A 12,500-nucleotide genomic window follows, 5' to 3' on the forward strand; every position below is an offset into this window, starting at 1 on the left:
ACATCTGTCATGGTGTGGATTCTTACTGTCTACTGCTACTTCAATAGAGAGAGAGTTCTCACTAAGTTGTAAATGATGTTGTTGTGTGTTGTAGAGAGTAAGTTGTAATAATGTTGTTGTGTGTTGTAATAATGTTGTTGTGTGTTGTAATAATGTTGTTGTGTGTTGTAGGGAGTAAATTGTGAATAATCTAATATAGTATAATCTAATCTAATGTTGTTGTGTGTTGTAGAGAGTAAGTTGTGAATAATCTAATATAGTATAATCTAATCTAATATAGTATAATCTAATATAGTATAATCTAATCTAGTATAATCTAATATAGTATAATCTAATATAATGTTGTTGTAATAATCTAATATAGTATAATCTAATCTAATCTAATGTTGTTGTGTGTTGTAGAGAGAGGACGCCTCCTCGACCACAAGGCCAACGACCAGAACCCGAGAACAGAGGGGTGAGCAACACACACACACACACACACACACACACACACACACACACACACACACACACACACACCTCTCTCTCTCATACACACACACACACACATACTCGACACAACTTGACACGCCCATTTCCTCTTATTTTGTGTGTGTGTGTGTGTGTGTGTGTGTTGGCTAACTGGCATCTTAATGAGCTACCTGGAGAAGAGAAGCGCAGTGCAACACACACACACAAATTACACCATCAGCTGCCGCACGACACCACACTGCAGTCTGAGTCTGAGTTCAGCTGATGAAATAGTTGCGTGGCGTTGAGTTGGGTTTGGATGTCCTAACCTGCAGAGACAGATTATAACCCTCCAGGGGCCCCTGGGCCAGACAACAAGAAAGCCCCCCTCCCCCCTCCATGGGCCCCTGGGCCAGACAACAAGAAAGCCCCCCCCCCCTCCATGGGCCCCTTGGCCAGACGACAGCAATGGTGAGTTTTTGTATTGCGGAGGCTTGGGCTTCAGGGCCCCCTTTGTTCCCTGGGCCCCTGGGCTTGACCCGGTAGGCCTGTGCAGTAAGCCTAACCTGTAATTCATTAGCTAAAGCAGAGCTCCCATAGGGACCCATTAACCTGCCCTCAACGCGGAGCGGGGGGGAGAGGGGGAGGGACGTGCTGTCTGTGACACGTTCCCATGGGAACAGCACCACTCCGCTAGGCTTCAGGGATTGCAATCACTTCCTGTAAAGGTTAAATGCTCGTTAGGGTGATCTCGTGCTGTAACGAGTGGTCTTAATTGGGTGGCTCGTTAACGGTGCATTGTGTAGGATGGTGGCCAGAGTAGGTATTGCAACTGTACTGCTCATTGAAACTTTGCTGTTTATGAACAGTACGTTTTGCAGCTAAAAATGTCTATTTCTGGAAATTTTAAATGGCGGACAATGGACAAGATCCCCCTTTTCATGTAAAATGCAATTTTCCCAGTCATAAGGAATACTTAGAATTTAATGGTGGTGGTAAGTATACGTTGAAAAGTTGACATTTGTGAATGGGCAGCATTGAACGTACAGGAGAACGGTAAAACCCTGTTATTTAACTCAAGAGGAGGTGTAAAATAAGCTTAGTTATAGTATCACTTTAAGACCGTTTTCCATGGTCTTGGTCTCTGACATGGCAGTGGCAGTCTAGAGGGGATTTGTGCATAAAACAAACCAACAATGCTCTCCACAGAACAATGTCATGACACAATGTTAAAAAGAGATCCTGTGGTGTGCTGTGTCTTTATGTTACAGCATCTTCATTTTAGCCCATAGAGTTGTTATATTATATTATATGATATCGTATAATATAATAAATAATATAATACAGTATATCACGAAAGTGAATACACCCCTCACAGTTTTGCAGATTTTTGAGTATATCTTTTCATAGGAAAGCATTACAGAAATGTAACTTTGACACAATGATTAGTGACCTTTTAACAACATATTTAACCGCTTAAAGTTCTTGTTCACTCAGAAAAAAACAAAATACAGCCATTAATGTTTGAACATGTACTCACAAAAGTGAGTACACCCCAGATTAAAATCCGGTACAGAAGGGGCTATGTTGGCTCGAATCGTCTCGAAATGAAACGAAATGAAAAGGGATGACAAGGGAGGTCATCAGTGTGCGTTTCAACCTTTCTTTGCATTGAACTTTTACATTTTGAGTCTGCATCTGGCTTAAATAGATTGGTGTGAGATTTGAATGCAATCCTATGGAGAATACCATGATCTGCTTCAGTAGTCACAGTGCATGTTGACATGTATGTTTCTTTTAGGTGTATTTCAGATTGCCAATGTTGACAGCATTCATGCATCCCCAAACCATGTCAGTCCCACTACCATGCTTGGCTTATGAGAGGATCCACCTTTTTTGTACAACTCACTTGTTTACCACCACACATGCTTGGCACCATCCAAAGCAAATTTGTTTATCTTGGTCTCAAGAGAGATGAACAGACCAAGGATATGGATCACTGGAACCATGTTGTGTGATCTGAAGAGACCAAGATAAACAAATTTGCTTTAGATGGTGTCAAGCATGTGTGGCGGTAAACAAGTGAGTTTTACAAAAAAGGTGTATCCTCTCATAAGCCAAGCATGGTAGTGGGACTGACATGGTTTGGGGATGCATGAATGCTGTCAACATTGGCAATCTGAAATACACCTAAAAGAAGCATGCAACATGCACTGTGACTACTGAAGCAGATCATGATATTCTCCATAGGATTGCATTCAAATCTCACACCAATCTATTTAAGCCAGATGCAGACTCAAAATGTAAAAGTTCAATGCAAAGAAAGGTTGAAACCCACACTGATTACCTCCCTTGTCATCCCTTTTCATTTCGTTTCATTTCGAGACGATTCGAGCCAACATAGCCCCTTCTCTACCGGATTTTAATCTGGGGTGTACTCACTTTTGTGAGTACATGTTCAAACATTAATGGCTGTATTTTGTTTTTTTCTGAGTGAACAAGAAATTTAAGCGGTTAAATATGTTGTTAAAAGGTCACTAATCATTGTGTCAAAGTTACATTTCTGTAATGCTTTCCTATGAAAAGATATACTCAAAAATCTGCAAAACTGTGAGGGGTGTATTCACTTTCGTGATATACTGTATACTATTATATATTATTAATTAAATATAATATAATAATATTTATTCCTCTATATAATGTGTTCTCCTCCTCAGGGGTTCCAGGGGTTCGGGTTCGGTGACGGCGGGTTCCAGATGTCCTTCGGGATCGGAGCCTTCCCCTTCGGAATCTTCGCAACTGCCTTCAACATCAACGACGGACGACCTCCCCCAGGTACAGCACACACACACACACACACACACACACACACACACACACACACACACACACACACACACACCTTCAGTTACACACACACACACACATACACTACATGTATGTTAGTGTTAGTATAATGCCTTGTGTGTATTTGTGTCAATGTAATGTGAACTTTTTTCATCACCAGTCAAGATGGTAATAATAGTGTGTGCGTGATATGTAATGTAATGAAAGAAAGCCCATTGGGAAACTCCAACTCCCATTGTCATTGTGACACAGCACACAAGTGAACACTGCACACAACGAAATTGCATTTATGCCTCACCCGTGCAAGGGGGCAGCCCTCAGTGGCGCCCCATGGGGAGCAGTGCGGTGGGACGGTACCATGCTCAGGGTACCTCAGTCATGGAGGAGGATGGGGGAGAGCACTGGTTGATTACTCCCCCCACCAACCTGGCGGGTCGGGAGTCGAACCGGCAACCTCTGGGATGCAAGTCTGACGCTCTAACCGCTCACCCATGACTGCCCATAAGTGTGTGTGTGTGTGTGTGTGTGTGTGTGTGTGTGTGTGTGTGTGTGTGTGTGTGTGTGTGTGTGTGTGTGTGTGTGTGTGTGTGTGTGTGTGTGTGTGTGTGTGTGTGTGTGTGTGTAGTAGTGTGTGTGTAGTAGTGTGTGTGTGTGTGTGTGTGTGTGTGTGTGTGTGTGTGTGTGTGTGTGTGTGTGTGTATAGTAACGTGTGTGTGTGTGTAGTAAGGTGTGTGTGTGTGTAATGTAACGTGTGTGTGTTTCCCTCAGCAGCTCCGGGCACCCCTCAGCATATGGATGATAATGTGTGTGTGTAATAGTAACGTGTGTGTGTGTGTGTATAGTAAGGTGTGTGTGTGTGTAATGTAACGTGTGTGTGTTTCCCTCAGCAGCTCCGGGGACCCCTCAGCATATGGATGAACAGTTCCTCTCTCGCCTCTTCCTCTTCGTCGCCCTCGTCATCATGTTCTGGCTGCTCATCGCCTAGGCAACCACATGCCATCATCTCCATCGCCTAGACGACCAGATACCAACATCACCACCATCATCGCCTTGGCGACCAGATACCAACATCACCACCATCATCGCCTTGGCGACCAGATACCAACATCACCACCATCATCGCCTTGGCGACCAGATACCAACAGCATCACTAGACTACCTTCACAGATACCATTCGACTAGGTACCAACATCACCACCATCCTCGTCACCTAGGCAACCAGAAAGCATCATCGCCTAGACGACCAGACTCATCGTCACCTTCTTCTGGCTCCTCATCACCGCGGCGACGATGCATCAGCATCAGCACCATCTTCATCTTCCCACCTGAGGTTCCAGACGGATGCTGCAGCCGCACTGAGTTTCACTGGAGAGAGAGTTCCCCTTGGCAAGGAGATGAGTGTGTTCCTCTTAGTAAGGGGACGTGACTTCAGAGTGTGTTTCTAGGAATACATGACCTGGTGGAAATTATGGCACATGTACAGCTGTGTGTGTGTGTGTGAGAGAGAGAGGGCTGTGAGGCAGTGTGGCCCTTTTTTGTTGTCAGACATGTGATCAAAGAATCTTCTGTTAGAGTAAGATACATCGAGTCTCTATGTTTCCTGGATCATGTGATGTCAGGTGACCTGAACGCCCCTTTTGGAGACCTGCAGTTAGGAGCCCTTTGGAGACTTGCGGTTGAGAATAAATGGAGTTCCCTTAGCGCTGTAGGTGGCGGTATTTTATACAAGCCATCACCAAACACCACAGAAACACAAGAAGAAGGAGGATGGGACAACGCCCCCTTAGGAGACCAAGCTTGCATTGAGTGGGCGGGGTTTGACTTATCTTACTGTGATAGATGATCATTGGTTAAGCTTGTTAACACGTTCACGTCTGGCCAGTTTGTCATTACGCAAACCCTCGTGATAACTACAGTGCACGTCCCTCCCCATGTGACGGCCACTCTTTCCTTATTTAATTGTTTTTAAATACTGTGATCTTTTCTTTCCTGATCGGTTTCTGTTTCCAGCTCTCCTCTGTCCTGTGTGGTATTAATGAAACAGGACCCTGGTGGGTATACTGAGGAGCTGCCTCAGTAGCCAACCAGGGGTGCATTTCTGGAAGCCATGCGTTAGCTACTTTGTTGCTCACCATGCGATTTCCCATTGCCAACTACCCAAGTTGCTAACTGGCTAACAACTATGCTTTTGAGAAAGGCCCGCCTGGTGAAATTAACCTTTAGGATAGAGGTAAATCATCTAATAGAAGAGCCTGGAGTCCTCATGTTCTAAACTGAATGATGCCTGCAGGTACATCTATTAGCAGGGTTACCACTTCCAGTAGGTTAACTAAACCTGGTTTATCACTTAAAGCGATACTGTCCCATTTTTGGAATTAAGCTTATTTTACACCTCCCCTTGAGTTAAATAATAGGGTTTTACCGTTCTCCTATACTTTCGACCGTTCTCGGACCAGAGAACGGTCGAAAATACAGGAGAACGGTAAAACCCTATTATTTGCTTAATGCTTAATTCCAAAAATGGGACAGTATCACTTTAACCATGTTTTTAGTATACCCCTCTTGTCATATTAATGTGGATTAAGTTTCTTGGCTAATCGAGATTGTTGCCTCACTTAAAAAAGAACTCTGTAGTGTTTACTACACAACATGCTTTCCACTCACGCAGAAACCAATGTAAATAATATACTGTATTTACTATAAACAGAAATCTGAAGAATTCATGACGGATGTGTGTGTTTTTTTTTGTCTCACTAGTACAGTAATATATTGGGGGTGTGGTCTACAGTAATATATTGGGGGTGTGGTCTACAGTAATATATTGGGGGTGTGGTCTACATTAATATATTGGGGGTGTGGTCTACAGTAATATATTGGGGTGCATGTGGTTAATATTAGTGTTGCACCGATACCATTTTATGGCCCCGATACCGATACCCGATACCTGGCTGTGCAGTATCGGCAGATACCGATACCACCCTATTTGAAATGTATATATATGAAGGGCTGTAGTGCATACTACTTGGATGTAAAAACATTGCATGGCTTTGTCAGGCTACTGCCTACCTTTATGAAACAGGAAAAATACTAATAGCGTACAAAGTGAATCCAGCAAAACTTTTTATACTTTTTAAATACCTCTATGGCATAACTAATTTCAGGGCTGTTTAAGTATCATACAAGCACCTGTTAATGGTATCGGTGCCCTATTTGTTGGTACTCGCCGATACCGATACCACCATTTTTAGTGCCGATCCACCGATACTGGTATCGGTGCAACACTAGTTAATATTCCAGTAATATATTGGGGTGCGTGTGTATTGGGGGTGCGTGTGTATTGGGGGTGCGTGTGGGATTATGTGGCTTCACTTCTGTGTGATCCTGCAGAACTGCCCATGATACATCTCTATATGACGCACAGGAGTTCTAGAGTAAGACTGCGCCCCCTAGTGCCTTGGCATATGTCTACACCTAGATTACACCACTAGGTGAACGCTCCTTTAGGAGACCAGCTGAAACTTTAGGTTGAGAATAAATAGAGTACCCATAGCGCTGTAGATGGCGGTAATGCACATCTTTGCAAGCTGCCACCAAATATCACAAAAATACAAGAAGAAGGGGACAACACCCCCTTAGGACACCAAACTTGAGCACACTCCTTTGCATTGGTTGGAATTTGAGTCCTCTGTCTCTAATTGACCCTCTTTGTCCAACTTGAGACACTCCTTTGCATTGGGTGGGCGGAGTTTGAATCCTCTTCCTCTACTAAGAAAATCTTTGGGTGCGCTGTGTAGGATGTTGGCCAGAGTTGGTACTACAACTATGCTGCTCATTGAAACTTCACTGCCTATTACCAAATTTGATCTATTCATGATGAATATTTACTAAATACTACATTAATATTTACTAGTAGTACAATAAGTTTTACAGCTAAAATTTCTGGACATTCAAAATGGCAAACAATGGAGAAGATTTTCCCCCTTTTCATGTATAAAAAGTGCAATTATGTTTAGTAAAAAAGCCACACTCCCGGATCAGTTTCTTGCAGTTTTAATACTGGGTTAGCATGGCAGACAGACAGACGTTTTGGTCTAAGCCTTCTTCAGCGTCAGTAAGAAACTGATCCGGGACTGCGGCTTTTTTACTAAATGACTACATGAACTTTGCTGTTTGCTCGCACCCAAAGACCTTGTAAGAAACTTTTCGGAGTTGGGTGCACTTTCTCTATAAAAAAAGTGCAATTTCCCGCCCCGTCTTAATGAACTCTTAGAATTTGATGGTGGTGGTAAATATTTGTGGAAAAGGTAGTATTTGTAAATAGGCAGCATGAATTTTGGAAATAAACTAATACAAATATCAAGCAGTACATTTGTGAATGGACAGCATGAATTCTGGAAATAAACTACTAAAGATATTACAGAGTGCACCTTTAAAAGTACACTGCAGGAAATGGTCAAAAAGGGTACTGGGCTGCCTATTGCCAAATCTGATCTGTTCATGAAAGTTTACTAAGTAATAATATATTTCTAGTATGGCCCAAGTACAATCATTTTTGCTGCTAAAAATGGCTATTTCTGGAGATTCAAAATGGCGGACCATGGAGAAGATCCCCCTTTTAATGTATGAAAAGTGCAATTTTCCCTATCATGGTGATGGTAAGTATTCATGAAAAAGGTAACTTTATCTATCTACATTGAGGTTGTCTATCTGTAGTGGCCTGTCTGTCTACATTTGGGTTTGTCTGTCTGCATTGGGGTCCGTCTGTCTGTCTGCTTTGGCCTGTCTATCTGCAATAGCCTGTCTATATGTCGGTTGTCTCTGTGGTGAGCATCCTGTGTATTGAGTTGTGTGTGTCTGTGTATTGCAACCTGGTCTGTTCAACACACACAAACACACACACACACACACACACACACACTGACACATACATACACAAGAACAGTCCAAGAAAAACTAGAGCGAGAGAGACACACACACACCCGCTCAGAAACAAAGTGACAGTGTTCAAATACTGTTTATTATGTACAGTCGCTTTCATGCCATTTGGTTCACATGTGCTGCATGATATAGTATGACCAACATGATGCAGAGTAACGGAAACAACACTTTGCAAACGACAACATCTGCTGCCCCCTGTCTGCAGGGTGGAGAATAACATCTAGCTGGCTATTACCTCATTACTGCCCCCTGTCTGCAGGATGGAGAATCACATCTAGTTAACTATTACTGATGCCCCCTGTCTAAAGGATGGAGAAGGCCCCTCCCCTTTTGGACTGGCAGGCACAGGAGGGGCGGGATCACGGACAGGGTGAGAATGGACGCGTTCGCGTTTGCGATGGTGCAGTGCTGCTTTTGCTGTGCAGCGCTGCATGCGCACTTTGCCATTTCAATGCATTCTGGTTATGGCAAAGTGCCCAAACTGCGCAAGCGCGCTGCACAGCAAAAGAAAATTCTATAAGAACAAACTTCTAACCAGAATGCATTGTAATCAATCAGGAACGCGTCCATTGGCAGGTACCGGGGGCAGCGATATTGGCAGCAGGTATATGAGGGTTGGGCTTATGAGCTGGTATAAGGGGGCGGGGTCATGAACAGGTATATGGGGGCGGGGTCATGAACAGGTGTATGAGGGTTGGGCTTATGAGCTGATGGGGCGGGGTCATGAACAGGTATATGGGGGCGGGGTCATGAACAGGTATATGGGGGCGGGGTCATGAACAGGTATATGAGGGTTGGGCTTATGAGCTGGTATAAGGGGGCGGGGTCATGAACGGCAAGCAGGGCTATAGACAGGTACATCATTGGCAGGTCCAGGGGGCGGAGTTATTGGGCACCTAAGTCACGCCCTCTACTTCCTGGTTCATAAGGCATGGGGAGTCAAAAAATAATTACTGGGCTTGAAATGAGTGGTTTTAGGACACCAGTCCAAACCTTGGACCTCTTCCTAAGCACCACAAATCCACCACGACTCACCTCGTTCACTTCCATTCAATTTTTTGCACCTTATTGCCCCATGAACCAGGCAGTGGAGGGCGTGACAACATTAACAAAAATGATCAAAACAAAACAATCGATCACATGTGCTGAAATGCATCCCACTTCCCAGATAAACCCCAAACCCAAACATAACCCCTCTCAGGACAGTAGCACCAAAGATTTTCTTGGTAGAGTAAGATGATTCAAACTCCAACCACCCAATGACAAGGAGTGTGCTCAAGTTCAGTCTCCTAAGGGGGCGTTGTCAGAGAGGGTTTATGTAAACCGGCTGTGGCATTGTCCCCTCCCCTCCTTCTTCTTCTCTTGTCAAGGCGTTTGGTGACGGCTTGCATAAGATGTGCTCTATCGCCATCTACATCACCAAGGGGGAACTCGAAGGAAATCCAGGAAATGCACAGGCTTGAAGTATCTTACTCTACTGGGCAAGTCTTTGGTGGCACTGAGAACATGATTGACAACAATATGATAACATGACAATATGACGATAACATGACAACATGGCAACAACATGACAACAACATGCTCGTATAGTAACTTGCATCTGAAGGCAAAACCGCATTTCAAAACATCCTTGATAATGATAATTGTTATGGGGACAGACAAAGCCCTGCCCCATCCAAACCCCCGTCACACACACACACACACACACACACACACACACACACACACACACACACACACACACACACACACACACACACACACACACACACAAGCAGTACAGTGTAGAGCATCTGCATAATCAATGGTATAGTTGAAATCCCGTGCAGTGGAGTTGGAGGATATCAAGATCTTTGGTAGTGCTAGCTGTGTCTCTCTTGAACGCCTGAGGGAACAAAGCGATGGACAGCGGACTTCAGACCCGGATCTGGGGTGGCTTTCTCAAAAGCGTCTTTGCTAACGATGGTAGCAACGTCCTTTGTAAGAACGACACAACTCTCTCTCAACAGCAACGCTTTAGCAACACTAAATCCAAGGGAATGGTGTTACGTCTTAACACGGTCTTAAGGCGCTTAGCAACGACAACAATCGAGAAACGGACCCCTGCCCAGAACATTAGTAGGCTGATAAACAGACAAATCTGAAGACTTTAACACCTTTATTCGGCGACTAAAAAAAAAAATATCTGAAGAGTGCTGTCCTTCGCTTCAATCCCTTCTCTATGTTTTAAGTGGGATTCAGCACCCAGTTAAGAACTTTGTTAATCATTCGGCATAGATAGTGTGAGTGTGTCTCCTCCACTTTACAAGTCTCTAGTGAAGGCTTCCCGTGACCTCTGTGGTGATGAATCCTCCAAGTCAGTAGTTCGAGATTCTTTGCGTAAGGTGTGTTACCGGCCGCCTACTCCCTTGGTGCCGTGGTCCACTATCGCACCCCTCCCCCTCCTCCCCGAAAGCTCTCCTCTTCTTCTTCTTCTTCTTCTTCTTCTTCTTCTTCATCTTGTGTTATTTTCCAGTGTCAGAGATAGCCCACAGGAGGAGGTTCATCGTCTAATAGATGCACCTGCAGGCATCATTTAGTTTAGAAAACGAGGGCTGCAGGCTCTTCTATTACATGATTTACATGGCCGCTACCTGAAGGTTAAGTTCACTACTGATACATGGTCTTGGAAAACTCCCCCAGCAGTAAGGAAGTGGATTGTCCAATTATGTATCAGCGTTCCAATGGCTTGTCCAATCACGTGTCAGCGTTCCTAAAACACTATAATATAATCATCAGCAGCAGCAGTATAACACACACACACACATCAGGCCGGCTCGCTCTCCTCTCCTCTCCTCACCCCATCGCCACGGCAACCCAGAAGAATCCCATCCCAATCGTCACGGCAACCCAGCAGAGAGCCACTAAGGGGAGGCGGCCACTCCTCTGTCAACAAGGTCAAAGGTCAAAAGTTCATCCTCAGTCCTCCAACTATCCATCCCATAATAGCACTCCTCTCTCTGTCCAAGAGGTCAAAAGGTCAGAAGGTCTACGTGACCCCTGAAGGTCATCAGGCACCAGAGGCGTCGGTTGAGGCCTGTTTGAGACGAAGGTCAGCACCTCCTCCTCCTCCTCCCCTCTCCTCCTCCTCTTCCTCTTCATCCTCCTGGAGTGTCAATACCGCCTCCTGCAGTCTAATCTTCACCTCCTCCACGACTGTTCTTCCTCCTCCTCCTCCTCCTCTTCCTCCTCTGTCCTCCTCCTCTTCCACCCTCTCCTGTGTCTCCTCTTCCTGCTCCAACAGCGCCGCCTGGTGGTTGGGAGAGCAAAGTAAGTAAGTGGTTATTGATACAGTGTAGTGAATTTCATACAACATACACGCACACTCACTAAAACCATTTCTGCAGCAGGGACTGTAACCTATACTCTGCAACTAAATAACACTCTGGTCAAAGGGTCTGGGAAGTACAGTGTGACATGGTGCATGGTGATCAGGGCTCTAAAATAACTTAATCTCCAGTCAAACTGGCTAGTAGATGCTAATCTTACTAGCCAAATACACAGTCACTAATGCCGTGTACAGACCAAGAGCGAACGGAGCGAACGAAGCGACGGAAGTCATTATTTCTCTATGGAGGGCACGCGACCTGCGCTACCAAAGCGAATTCTCCAGGAGTGAAGCTTCTTGCGCGACCAGAGCGAATTTTGAAGATTAAACTAAATCTAATCGCAGGCGAATTCGCTCTGACGCTGTTCGGCGACAACCAATCGGAACGTTCATATCTCCGAATGTCCCAGGCTGTCAAGCCAGAGCCGTTATGTGATTAGCTGAATCAAACATGTCAATGCTGCGTCTCGAGCGAATACAGCAAATTCAAGGCGAAACTTCTTCTGCTACCCACGCTACCAGGCAGCGTAGTTCGCTCTTGGTCTGGACACGGCATAATGGGTCAAAGTGCCTAGTAAGTAAGTGGGTCCAGCCAAACTGAAATGACAGCAGCATTTGGCCGGTTGGCTGGTGTTAATCTAGATCTCTGGCGCTGGCACAGGAGCTGTATAGTGTAGAATATAGTACCTGGCGCTGGCACAGGAGCTGTGTAGTGTAGAATATAGTACCTGGCGCTGGCACAGGAGCTGTGTAGTGTAGAATATAGTACCTGGCGCTGGCACAGGAGCTGTATAGTGTATTTAGTACCTGGTGGTTGGCAGGAGCAAAGGGCTCTTAATACTTCTAATAATAATAATGTAGTATAGTGTAGTATAGTGTGCCTGGTGATTGTGGG

General features: G+C 44.8%; 2 protein-coding genes across 3 annotated transcripts in view; one reads left to right on the top strand and one right to left on the bottom strand.

The window, feature by feature from the left end:
* rnf185 (ring finger protein 185) overlaps positions 1-6,023 on the top strand; it is a 13,774-nt gene extending 7,751 nt beyond the window's left edge. Inside the window, exons 5-7 of one of the 2 annotated variants that reach the window (XM_063211139.1) lie at positions 403-457; positions 3,171-3,288; positions 4,188-6,023. In XM_063211139.1, coding sequence (XP_063067209.1) covers positions 403-457; positions 3,171-3,288; positions 4,188-4,285 — 271 coding nt within the window. In that variant the 3' untranslated portion in view covers positions 4,286-6,023. The remainder of the gene's footprint in view (positions 1-402; positions 458-3,170; positions 3,289-4,187) is intronic. The other variant, XM_063211140.1, reaches the window with a different exon arrangement.
* Positions 6,024-9,341: 3,318 nt separating this feature from the next.
* pik3ip1 (phosphoinositide-3-kinase interacting protein 1) overlaps positions 9,342-12,500 on the bottom strand; it is a 23,026-nt gene continuing 19,867 nt past the window's right edge. The window contains exon 8 of the mRNA XM_063209779.1: positions 9,342-11,527. Coding sequence (XP_063065849.1) covers positions 11,288-11,527 — 240 coding nt within the window. The 3' untranslated portion in view covers positions 9,342-11,287. The remainder of the gene's footprint in view (positions 11,528-12,500) is intronic.

The sequence above is a fragment of the Engraulis encrasicolus genome, chromosome 11 (genome assembly GCF_034702125.1).
Source record: "Engraulis encrasicolus isolate BLACKSEA-1 chromosome 11, IST_EnEncr_1.0, whole genome shotgun sequence".
Taxonomy (NCBI): Eukaryota; Metazoa; Chordata; class Actinopteri; order Clupeiformes; family Engraulidae; genus Engraulis; species Engraulis encrasicolus.